Below are 13,417 nucleotides of genomic sequence, written 5' to 3'. Positions count from 1 at the left end.
ATTGAATGAAGACGGGGGAAGGGCGGGGGGTGGAGAGGCGATCACGAAATCAAAAAGATCGCTCGGGTGAGGGGACCCCCCCCCCCTCCCCCCCGCCTCCTCCCAGCCTCCCCCCACCTGAGTAGTGAGGCAGCAACACACGCGCACGTGGTCTCTTCACCGTTGCTTTGCGCACTGTCGATACGTCTCCCATCCCAAGCAACCGTCCGTGCGTCCCTTCAGCGCGAGGCTCAGGGGTCCCTCCTGGGTGCCGCCAGCTGATCTCGAAACGGGGGGGGGGGGGGGGGGGGCTGCACCACGCTGGCAGCTGATGACGCGGGGCGTGGAACGGGAGGAACGCGCGCAACGATGGAACGAGTCGCATCGATTACTGTCGCCGATGGATATTCATTTGCCCACGAGTGGTGAGCGATAGGCGAACGGGTGTCGGAAGCTCGCCCTTTGACCCACACTGACCCGGCGTGGTGAAGTATGATCAGGCGACCTCCCCATTCCTCCATGGTTCTCATTCAACGGTGGATTGGATACGCGCGGGACACATGTTACGCACATGTTACGCACATGTTACACGCGTGTGTAACGGTTCGCGCGCATCTCAGCCACGCGTATTAACGGTACGAAATCAATGAAGAATACGAAACTGTATTTAGACTAAGGGAGGAATCCGATGAGCTATGAAGCTCTTTTTCACAAATGTCCGTTATGGGCGGGTATAGGTGGGAGAAGGTGCTGATGATGATGATGATGCCACCAGTTACTGGTGACATCATCATCATCATCATGATCTCATCAGTGGTGGCATCATCATCATCATGATCTCATCACTGGTGACATCATCATCATCATGATCTCATCACTGGTGGCATCATCATCATCATGATCTCATCACTGGTGACATCATCATCATCATGATCTCATCACTGGTGACATCATCATCATCATGATCTAATCACTGGTGACATCATCATCATCATGATCTCATCACTGGTGGCATCATCATCATCATGATCTCATCACTGGTGACACCGTCATCATCATGATCTCATCACTGGTGGCATCGTCATCATCATGATCTCATCACTGGTGACATCATCATCATCATGATCTCATCACTGGTGACATCATCATCATCATGATCTCATCACTATGATCTCATCACTGGTGACATCATCATCATCATGATCTCATCACTGGTGGCATCATCATCATCATGATCTCATCACTGGTGACATCATCATCATCATGATCTCATCACTGGTGGCATCATCATCATCAAGATCTCATCACTGGTGACATCATCATCATCATGATCTCATCACTGGTGGCATCATCATCATCATGATCTAATCACTGGTGACATCATCATCATCATGATCTCATCACTGGTGGCATCATCATCATCAAGATCTCATCACTGGTGACATCATCATCATCATGATCTCATCACTGGTGGCATCATCATCATCATGATCTCATCACTGGTGACATCATCATCATCATGATCTCATCACTGGTGGCATCATCTTCATCATCATCAAGATCTCATCACTGGTGGCATCATCATCATGATCTCATCACTGGTGGCATCGTCATCATCATGATCTCATCACTGGTGGCATCGTCATCATGATCTCATCACTGGTGGCATCGTCATCATCATGATCTCATCACTGGTGGCATCATCATCATGATCTCATCACTGGTGGCATCGTCATCATCATGATCTCATCACTGGTGGCATCATCTTCATGATCTCATCACTGGTGGCATCATCATCTTCATGATCTCATCACTGGTGGCATCGTCATCATCATGATCTCATCACTGGTGGCATCATCATCATGATCTCATCACTGGTGGCATCATCATCATCAAGATCGCATCACTGGTGGCATCATCATCATCAAGATCTCATCACTGGTGGCATCATCATCAAGATCTCATCACTGGTGGCATCATCATCATCAAGATCTCATCACTGGTGGCATCATCATCATCAAGATCTCATCACTGGTGGCATCATCATGATCTCATCACTGGTGCATCATCATCATCATCATGATCTCATCACTGGTGGCATCGTCATCATCATGATCCCATCACTGGTGGCATCATCATCTTCATCTCATCACCACCTGTCAAGGATGTTGCGGCACACGCACGGCGCGAGGGCGATGTTCCGATGGCCACCCCCGCGTGGTAAGCGCCAGGTGCCGCATGGCAGCGTGGGGTTCCAAATCCATCGGCAAGCGCATCGTGAGCTCCAAAATCGATTCGGCAAATTCTCGAGCCCCCCGCTTCCTGCACCGGGTGGCCGGAGTTTCCTGCACCGAACAAGACGCCGGACGCTCGCCCCAATCGGTCTCGCGCGCACGCGGGGGGGGGGGGGGGACGTCCACGTGCATCCAGAACAGCCCGCGTCGTCAAGTGGCCTCGCCTCGCTGCGTTGGGGATGTTTGGGGCACTTCCTCGTGGTGTACAAGTGTGTGTGTTCACTGAACCCGGCCAACCGAGTTCGATACCCGCTCAGGGGGAACACCGGTGACGATTATCTGAACCGGTCCTGGGCTTCCCCTAGGTCTACTCAGCCTCAAATGAGTACCTGGTGCGGTGTGTAAACATCGCCACTGGGGAGACAAAGGCGGCCGGGCGTGGTGCCGCTCACCTGCCCCATTTGGTGCCACAGTGCCGGCAGCCTTCACAGGTGCTGCTGCGACTCGCTAACAGCACTTGTTCAGGATACACGGGGGATCTTTGTCTTTGTAGGTGTTAGGGGGTCGGTGGGTGAGGGGGGGTCAGTGCGGGTGATCGGGGGGGGGGTGAAGTGAGGCTGGTGAGAATGGTGAGAATGGTGAGGCTGGTGAGTGAGGGCGGGGGAGTGCTCTGTGAGGATTAGCGCGATGATTATGGTGAAGTGCCTGCGTTGCCGCTAAGGCGATTTGTGTGGCCCGGCGTCTGCCGATGATGGCTGCGTGCATCCAGCACACACCTCGTCAACAACAACAACAACACGGCAACACGCACCTCATCATCAAGCAACAGGTCAACACACATCGCGTCCACACATCAACACACTAACATGTTAACACAACAACAACAACACACTGCATCCACTTACCAACGCACCGTATCATCACAGCAATGTTACAACGCCACATCAATACACAGCAACCACACACACAGTGACACACACAGTGACACACAGTGACGCACACAGTGACACAGTGACACAGTGACACACACAGTGACACACACACACAGTGACACACACAGTGACACAGTGACACACACACACAGTAACACACACACACAGTGACACACAGTGACACACACACACAGTAACACACACACACAGTGACGCACAGTGACACACACACAGTGACACATACACAGTGACACACACACAACATTGCCACAGCACCACGCACGCTACACGATGTTGTTCTATGGATGTTCGTCGTCATTGGAGCTCATCAGTGAGCCATGACTGCCAAAACGAGCCCGCATTGTACTCGCAGTTCGGGGAGGCCCAGACACAGATTCAGAGCGAGAGCCCAAAGTGTTAACTGGGTCATCGTTGGCATTGGGGCTCATCAGTTGACGATGGGCTGCCAAAGCCAGCCCCGTGTTGTGCGGGTGCGGAGTGGGGATCGAGTGAACAGACGCAGCAGGATGCCGCGTGCGTCACTCTGAAGGTGAGATCTTGACAAAGACAAACCCACGGTGTGTGTCACTGTGTGTGTGTCACTGTGTGTGTGTCACTGTGTCAGTCACTGTGCGTGTTACTGGAGTGGGGAGCGGTAGTGTAGCGGTTAGCGCGCTGCGCTATGAACCTGGCGACCCGAGTTCGATTCCCGATCACGGCCAACACCAGTGACGATTATCTGAACCGGTCCCGGGCCTCCCCTAGGTCGACTTAGCCTCAAATGAGTATCTGGTGCGATGTTTAAACATCGTCACTAGGGAGACAAAGGCGGCCGGGCGTGGTGTTGGCCACCCACCCCCTCGTGTGCCGTTCCGGCCTTCATAGGTGCTCGCTAACAGCACTTGCCCCTACAGTCTGTTCAGACGATACGGGGGATCTTTATCTTTGTTGTCTGTGTTACACTGTGTGTGTCACGGTGTGTGCTACAGTGGTGGATTTCGCGCCTCGCTCCATACTTGGTGACCCGAGTTCTACTCCTGGGCCTGCCCTAGGTCGGCTCAGCCTTAAATGAGTAAATGATGCCGTGTCACCCACCCACCCATTCGTGTGCCGTGCACGGCCTTCACAGGTCCTCCAGCACGTGCCCCAGCAGTCTGCACTGAGCTACACGGGGCATGCGACGTGCCGTTTGTCTCCACCTGTGTCGCGACTCGACACCTGTACCCAGTCGGCGCCGAGGCTGGGCCGCAGAGCGCGACCCAGGCGAGGGAGGCGAATGGACGCACGGGAAGGGTGAGTCGGGGGGCAAAGGTGAGGGGGCAGGAGAGGTCGGTGAATATTCAAGACAGGTGAGTGGACAGAATTGGTGAGTGGACAGGACACGTGACGAGCGAGTGGACACGTGACGAGCGAGTGGACACGTGACGAGCGAGTGGACACGTGACGAGCGAGTGGACACGTGACGAGCGAGTGGACACGTGACGAGCGAGTGGACAGGACAGGACCTGCTGGCGACATTGGCCGCCCCGCTTGGCGAGGCGCGCGCCGGCCGGGGGCCTCTGGCTAAGCCGCGCTAATGCCCGCGGCGAGGAGAGATTACGCGGCGCGCTAATGAAATCTGATTTTAGAAATCAAATCCCGGCCAAATCTGGGGCAGGTGAGCCCGCACTGGACGGCGTGTGCACAACACACACAAAATACAGCCTCAACAGACTGTTGGGGTGTAAGTGGTCCTTAGCGAACACCTTAATGGGTTACGTGAGGAGTCGGTGTGGCCAGCGTCACTCCGTCTTCGTCTCCCCACTGCCGATGTTGACACGCCGCGCCAGGCATTCCTCATTTAAGGTCGAGTCGGCCGAGCGGAGGCCCAAGAAGGCCAGTTCGGGTGATCTGTCATCGGTGTTGGTCGTGAGCGTGAAATCGAACTCGGATCAGCCGGTTCCACAAAGCCCCGGTGTGAGCGTATCGCGTGTGCCTTCTCATCGGTTCTCTCTAACAGCACTCGCCCCAACAGTCTGTTGAGGCTATGGGGATGATCTTGGTCTCTCGTTGAGTTCCGGGGGGCGGGGGAAGAACCACCAGAACCACTCATCGCTGATTTGAGCCACGGTGGGAAATCAATCTCATACATCGTCGACAATCTCATCCAGTCCGACACGCACGGCGACGACTCCGCGGAACCGCTCCCTCGAGTCGCCGCACGAGACTCGGGCCACGTGCTCAGCGTGGGTCACGTGCTCAGCGTGGGCCACGTGCTCAGTCACGAAAGCTTCATGATGATAAGACGCTTCGTCGATGTATCACTTGTGGCCAGGTCGCTCCTCAAAAAGAGCTACAGAGCTCAGTGGGGCCTTACCTGGTAAAATAAAAAAACTATTGTTTAGTTTGTAGTTTAAGCTGAATTTGACATCATGCGTGTAATTGTGTCCAGCCTCTGGTAACTGATGATGGACGCTTGTGTTGCGCCCGAAACGTCGTGAATTATTATTTTATTTATGTAATTAATATTAGTTCCATTATTTATTTATTTATATCTACCTACGTGACTTTACCGAAAGAACCAAAGAGTATAGATTCCTGCAGTCACGAAAGCTTCACATCAATAATGTTGTTGTTGCTGCTGCCGCTGTATAAACGTGTTTTGTGTAACGCGCTGTACACACCGACCTGGCTTTGATTCCTGGACGGATACAATCAGTGGCAAGGAATGTGTTAGAATCGTCATCATCTATCCACTGCTGGATGAAGGCCTCCCCCAGCCACCCACCCACACGTCGTTGTTCATCATTCAAGGTCCTGCGAGGTCAACAATTTAGGTGGCTCCTGCCCGTGACCTCGCCGCTCCACCTGTAGCACCACGGTGGTCGCCCTCCCGTGCGTGTCCTCATCTCCTTTCTCGCCTCTGCCCATTGGCCACCGACCCTTCAAATGATGCGTTCGGCCCAAGCCCGCTTTGCTATCCTCGCCGTTCAACGCGTCTCAAATGTCTCCCCCCTTTTGTTCACTAATCCACGCGTCCCTCTTTCCGCCTCTCGGTTTAAATCCGTGTGTGTGCGCCTTCTCCAGACTTCTTTGCAACGCTTTTCACCTTTTGTTTCCCACCTTGCCGTGTCAGAGTCCCCGCGATTCCCGGCCCACGTCGTGGCAGGCGATGCGCGCAGAGATTAAAGCAAATGGCTTTGTTGCTGCTCATTCAAAATAGTCGAAATGTTTGTTGTTGTTGTGGTGGTCGTGGTGGTGGGTGTGAAAAACATTTCTCGCTCTCCTTATTTATGTTTGAGCCCGCTCGGACCCTCCTACGACTGCTCTCGTCAGAACACAGAGACAGTCCCGGGTCCGCGTGTGGTTTTTCCACCACCCTCGTGTCGTGTCCCTCCAACAAGCGGCGTCTTTGTCCGGCGATTTGTCAACTCGGCACCCAAGTGAGCAGCAACTGGCGCAGCAGCTTGGCAGTGGCCACTGCAGTGGCCTGCCACACAAAGACAAAGGTTCCCCGTGTAGCCTCCACTGACTTTTGGGCCAAGTGCGGTCACCGAGCACCTGTGAAGGCCGGAACGGCACACGAGGGGGTGGGTGGCCAACGCCACGCCAGGCCGCCTTTATCTCTCCCAGTGGCGATGTTGACACACCGCACCGGGTACTCATTTGAGGCCGAGTCGACCTAGGGGAGGCCCGGAACCGTTTCAGATAATCGGTACTGGTGTTTGCCGTGAGCGGGAATCGAAATCGGGTCGCCGGGTTCGTAGCGCAGCCGATCACCCCCAGCATGCATTAGACAAATTGCTGACATTAGAAACGCAGGGAATCATATACTTTGGGTCTATCGGTAAAGTCACGTAGATAGCTTCAAAGAAAATAAAAAAAACTACGACACCTTCACCTTTACCCTTTTACCCGGTAAAAAGGGTCAATTACCTTACCTTGCCGAGGCCTACGCAGGCACGCCATGCAAGGAGGTTCACATCTGGCAAGCACAGCGATGGCAAGGGCGGAGCTGTGGTCGAGAAGACCCAGAGCAGCTTGGCGTGGAAGTGACACCACAGGCAACTTGCACACAGCTGTGGAGCCGATGACAAAGATGATGTTGCACGACTGATAGGAAGTGAGACCTATAGCAAATGATGAGCCGCTCATGAGCACGCAGGTTATGGGAACTCGTGAACTCTCTCCACGACTGGGCCACTACTCGTGGGGAGTTTAGGGGGGGGGGGGTCTGAGCGAGCATGACAGCCCCCCGGCCCCTCCTCTTAGAGGCACACTCCAGACGCAGCAGTGGCGTTCTCAAACGCCTTCTTGGAGCAATTACCAAATCATCAGCACGCAATGGCCACGGAACGCGCATAAAGCCAGGACAAATATTGACGCGTCCTCGACATGAGTAAATAAACGCGTTCGGGGCGGGTGGGGGGAGGAAATATGTTCGCTTTGCATCAAGTCCGAGTCCGTTATTCTCTCTCACGATAGAAAACGCCAGAGATCCGAGACGGCGAGAAAGTAACTCGCGGGGAGCGACTGCAGCTCTGCCAGGGCGAACGGGGCAGGGCGCGTGTTGGTGGAAGTTGTGGTGGAGGTTGTGGTGGAGGCGAGGAGGGGCCCGGATGAGGGGTGACGATGAGGGGGGTAGGCAGAACAGCAAACACAGGCGGGGAGCCATGACCACCTCCATGCTGCAACATACAGCAGCGCAGACGCGGACAGCGTGCTCGCGAAACACACGCTCGGTGCAAGACTCGCACTTTTAATCTCTCGCCTGTGTCTTCCACCCCCCCACACCCCCTCACCCCCCCACACCCCCCACTCGCCTCTTGAAGTCACTTCCATTGCGCTCGAACCCTTCGCGTTCCCGTCTCACCGTTCACGCTCTACCTAGCCCCGTGTTTCTCTCTTTCAATAAAACGCGTCTGGCAAAAACAAAAACCGAGTTCCTTGTCAACACAAGCTGCCGAGTCAAACCGAGCAAGGTGGCACCCATCCTAGACACGTGCCCCGACCTTCCCTGCCGGCTTGCCGTAACGAGCTCACGACTCGCTACCACGACTCCCACGACGTTGTGTGCAGTGGTGGTTTCGTGAAGAGACACGGCACACGCTCGCACCTGCCCCCCCTCCTCCGCCTCTCCGCCAAGTGTATGGTGCGGCAAACAGGACGCATTTGTACTTTAATAGCAGATGGATAAAACCAGAGAAGCCAAGCGATTGGTTATGAAGAACGTTGGCCAAACATAGCAACGGAGAACACTCATGGAAACCTGTTGAGAAGCAGAGGCTTCTTTGCATAACGATTAGTGGATTTATTTAGAGCTGGGCTATCCGACTATTTAAGTGATGAATTACCCTACCGATTATGGGCAACGATAGCACTCGACTAATCTGATTAAGCGCCGCGAAAACGAGTTGCAGATGCAGCCGTTCCCGCGTGCCCGACTGCACACGTGACGGGTGGGGCCTGTGACGCTACCGGCATCCACGGACACGTGACGGGTGGGGCCTGTGACGCGTCCGTGTCCCCGCTGCGTGTGAGGTAGGAGGGGGGTGGGGACCGAGGGACTCCCAAGGTCTCGACCACAATAAAACGAGTCGATTTAATGGCCTCAATGGACTCATCGTCTCACGTATCGCACCTCCGATGAGCGCGCTTGGCAATGTACTGTGAAAGAAGACTACGTATACGTACATCATAGTTTGTATTATTAATCAATGGATATGAATGGCAAGACGGGTGGATGCTGGCATGTTGGTAGGTGGTAAGGAGAGCCGACGTGAGGACCCCGACATGGGCCGCAGGCTGGCCGATGCACAGAATGCCAAACATCATCTCACAATGTGGCCGTGTTCCCCCCTTTCGCCTGTTCTCACCACGCACCCGCACAGAACGCGAAGCTTCCACGTGTATAGCGGTAAACGGTGCGCGGCACAATTTGAAAACACGGACGCACAAATAAAAAACGCGACACCTTTCAAATGGTCTTCTTTTTTTTTATAAAAACACACGAACATTGCTGGCGGACACAACACACGCGCAAGTCTTACTCACCGCCCCCCCCTCCAATCGATTCGACCGCGCGTTTAATACGCCACGTTCATTGCCATTACTATCACTGACTACTAATTAAAATTCATTAATACAGTATTGCACTGTGGCAGCCTCGCTCGCGTTTACCCATCGGCGTTCCGGGGCCACTCCGGCCAGCACAAGGCACGCCACTCAACTCCCCCAGCCGAGTACCAGCATGGCGGCCGTGACGCTTCACGGAAACTTCGGGGCTGTCGCCGCCAGCAACCGTCTTCGCTGGAAAATGTTGCCGCGACGTTTCCGATCGTTCAGCCTTTTTGGTTGCCCAGATCCTTAACAATTCTTTTCGCTGCTCCCTCTCGTGGCAGATGGGATTGGCAACGTCCAATCGGATCGCACGTAAAGGTCACCTGGCTACCCAACGTTTCAAGCTCGCTTTTTCGGCAAACAGCGCTCCGGCGACGATTGCCGGAGATCTGTTTGCGAGGACAGCCTGAACGTTTCCCCGGTCCGTAGCTACGCTTGGTGTGCAGGCGCTGGTCGCAAGTCTCCCGTCCGCGTTCTACCATCGATTCAACAACAACTCTGTAGCTGTCTACCAGGCCGTCGCGAGGCGAAGATGCGAGGGCGGGGGTCAGAAGGGGTCAGTCGTTGGTGCAACAAAATATCTGGAGTTAAGTTCACACCGATTTAGTTGGGAAACAAAGGGAAGATATCACGCATCCAGGTGTTTTATGAAACTGCCTACAAATCCGTGGGGAGTTCATGGTGAAGTTAGCCATCATCTTGCATGGCAGATATGGTGGCTCCGATCGGCGACAATCAGGTTGAGAATTGCCTCAACCCGATTGCCACCCATCGTGTCGCGATGACTCGACAGAATCGTTTGTGGTGGCAGAGTGCTGCCGAGTGGCATTCCGCCCAATTGCCAAATGTCGCTCGAAATGGATTGCGCGTGAAGCTTTTACACAGCGTCTCGGCAAGTCGCAGCAACCGGGCCGATCTCCTGGCAGAAATGTCACCATTACATTGCGTAAACTCCCCGTTATCTGTGCCGCCCTTGAGCCGTTGCGTACTCGAGTTGCAGGTTCTGATCGCGCAGATGCAGGTAACAACTAAAATGCTGCAGCCAATCAGAGTTGTTTTTGGGGGCTGGCTCCAGGTGGCAATGGGCACGTCTGTAAGCTGCGTAGGACCGGGGCTGGCGGGGGGGGCTGGGATAGGATTAGAGCGACTGATAGGGTGCGGCACTTTTTTACAGCGGCGGTATTTCGCGCTTCAGAGCTCTCGCTCAAGAATCCATGTCGCCCGCGTGTCACCTTCGACACACGCACACACACACGCCGACCGTCCGTCCCAACACCCGCGCAAACAACGCCCACCCAAAAGTTAAAACACTCGCACCATTCACGGCTGCTCTTTAATTTAGATTCGTTTGCTCGCTCTTGTTTATTTATTGTATTTGTGGATCGGCTATAGTCCCCGACACCATCATATCGGTGCCGCCTCTTGTGCCTCGATTCAGAAGGCCACCGCCTTCCCTCTCTGCGCGGGCCGACGAATCGGCGAACGCTCCACCGACGCCGGCTGCCGCAGTTTTGAAAGTTCACGCCTGCCGTTTGTCCGTTAGGCTCGCAGAGCGGTGACGTTTGGGAGAAGAGGCGACGACACTGAGATGTGAAACCAGAGACGGAGACCCCGCAAAATCCGTCGCACTTTAGCGCAGCGTTCACGACTTACGGAAAGGATAGTCTATGTTCACAAAACACAGCCCCAAAAACCCAACGAGTCCAGCGTTTAGCCTAACCTCACCAAGCCCTAGCTCTAAACCCTAATCCACACACAGGCCTATCCGTAATGCAAATCTAATCCTTCTCCAAACACCTGGTCTCGTACTCTTCCCTAACCCCAGTGCTTACCATATCACCTGCCAATCTAGACCTAACCCTTACAAAGCCTACTCTGTTAATCAAGGCCCAGCAAGTCTAGCCCGTGTCATAATGAGCCGAGCCCTTGTGGTAGTTCTAACATCTTGCCTTACTCCCCCTAGCCTGAGCAAGCCTGCCTCTCGCCCTAACAAGCCCGAAGCCTAACAAGCCCGGCCTTTATTAGGCTCCTCGCTCACGCATTGTGAGGGTTTCCCATTAGGCAAACCAAAAGTGAACCCTATTTGTTTTGCGGCAAAACTGCACGGGGATCGCCAAGTTTCATGACAGCTCCATTACGGTGGCACGGGGCTCTCCCCAAAGGCTTTGCATGGCTCCGTGTGTGTCTGTGTGTCTGTGTGTCCGTCCGTCCGACCATCACTCCACCTGCCGGCTCGGCGAGCGGCGTCACCGACGGACGTCGCTTCTCTGCAACAACGGCGACAGCGCGGGGCCGGCACGCTGCCGCCTCGTGCGCGCGACGCTCTCGCGATAAAACGTCGTCCCCAAACGTAGACGCTCAGAAAAAATTCCTCGCGCAGGTGTGGGGAGGAACAAGAACAAAAATGAGCGCAATTAAAAAATCAACAGCAAGGAGCTGGTGGGGACAGACCCGGGGAGGATGGGGGGGGGGGCTAGGATTACGGAAACGACACGCAAGCGCTCTAGAGTCCAATGAGCGAAAGCACACGGCACCACCTCGCATGCGCAGCGGAAGTCAGACGGAGACTGGCGGTTCACCTCTTTCTTACTCCCTCAGCCGCCATAGGCGGGCGCGGAGGTTCGAGCCACCGCACTGCTCCATTAAGGGCCTAAAGTGGATCACTGGCTGCACAGACCCCGGGGCTAAGCCCGACCCGACACGGGGATCTCGGACGCACGGCCGAAGAGCACGGCGGCAGCGGCGGCGCGGCCTTCGTCGTGATCCAGAAGCAGTCCCCCCCCCCCCGTGTCCCGCTGCCGGAAGCGGAGACGCCCCCCTCCCACCGGCGTCACCCACATCGTCACGGGCACCGCCAAGCTCCGCGGAGTCGCTTCTCGCGCTCCGCCGCATCCCGGGAAGAGCAGGAGACGCGAGTTTATGAGTGGGAGCCGCGACCGGCCGGCGTCGTGAGACGCGGAGAGCGGCTCGACGGCCCAGAGGCGGGGAAGCGGGAGAGGGAGGTGCGCGTGACGCGTCTCCTCCGGGCGCTACTGGATGCTGCACTTGTCGTCCTTCTTGACGATCTTGCCCACGTTCTGCTCCAGCGTCCTCTCCACGTGCTCGTCCTCCTCCTCAGCCCTGACGGAGCGGGGAGGGAGACGCGTCAGGTGACCCCGTGGGTGGGACACACCGCAACCGACACGCTTTTGCTTGCATTTTTTTGGGAATGCGAAAGGCGGTTCCTAAATTTCAGTTCCTGCACCCCAGCGAGTCACGGCTATTGAGGGGGGGATTCCAATTGACACAAAGCATAATGCGAGCAGCGGTTGATTGGTAGATGCGGAAAAATACGGACGACCAATCGGCAGGACGAGCGACGCCGCTGGCGCACAGGGGAGGGAGGGAGGGGGGCTGTGGTTTGACGGCCGCTTGCACAGAACGACACAAAATCCACGCCTCTCAAACGTAAACATCACAAAGGAGGCCTTTGAGCCGTACAGGGTGTGCGTGATAAGAGATTGTAATCCGCAACGCGAGCCACAGGTAGCCGCTCGTGTACATCAAGATGCAGGCGGACAGCAAAAAGTGCGCGAGCTCGGACGACGCCGGTCCCGTGCGAGAGAAATTCCCACGCTCGCCTGGATCGCTGCGGACCCCATAACTATTCGCGCGTCCTATACGACTGTACCACTTGTCCTGAATCGTATCACGACGACTCATCTTTCTACGCCGCCGAGATTCGATCAAGTCCAGATGCTGTATGAACCCGCACCGCTTCGTAGTGCGTCGTGGCGCGTGTAACATTGAGAGCGGCTGCCAGGTTTCCAAGAACCAAATCGCATGACATATAAACTAATGCATGATATCTTACAGCCTCTGTCAATGCACTGCTGGATGGAGGCCTCCCCATACCGTGCCACTTGTGGGGTTGTGGTCAATGCTGGCTGGTGGTGTGGTGAAGGGGCACTGGACCGGTTCAATTACCAATTGCGGTCGCTGTGGCGAGAAATAAAACTCGGGCAGCTGGGATCACAGCACGGTGCGTAAACTACGACTTCACCATCAACAACCGCTAAGTGGCGGTGTCGTCACCACGGCGCTCGTGCCAGGCTATGTGCACTTTAAGGCCACGTGAAGTGTCGAACGCCCGCTGGCGGGAGGTCACGGGACAGACCCAGGTGCCATGGGTTG

The 13,417-nt window shown here is 55.3% G+C and overlaps 1 protein-coding gene across 1 annotated transcript in view; it reads right to left on the bottom strand.

Moving 5' to 3' along the window:
• Positions 1-9,106: 9,106 nt before the first annotated feature.
• The window catches only part of EHBP1 (EH domain binding protein 1), a 101,468-nt gene continuing 97,157 nt past the window's right edge, over positions 9,107-13,417 (bottom strand). Inside the window, 1 exon segment of the mRNA XM_078858698.1 lies at positions 9,107-12,364. Coding sequence (XP_078714824.1) covers positions 12,274-12,364 — 91 coding nt within the window. The 3' untranslated portion in view covers positions 9,107-12,273.

Source organism: Lampetra fluviatilis, chromosome 7 (genome assembly GCF_964198595.1).
Source record: "Lampetra fluviatilis chromosome 7, kcLamFluv1.1, whole genome shotgun sequence".
In the NCBI taxonomy this organism is placed as follows: Eukaryota; Metazoa; Chordata; class Hyperoartia; order Petromyzontiformes; family Petromyzontidae; genus Lampetra; species Lampetra fluviatilis.
This window is presented reverse-complemented; position numbering and strand designations above follow the sequence as displayed.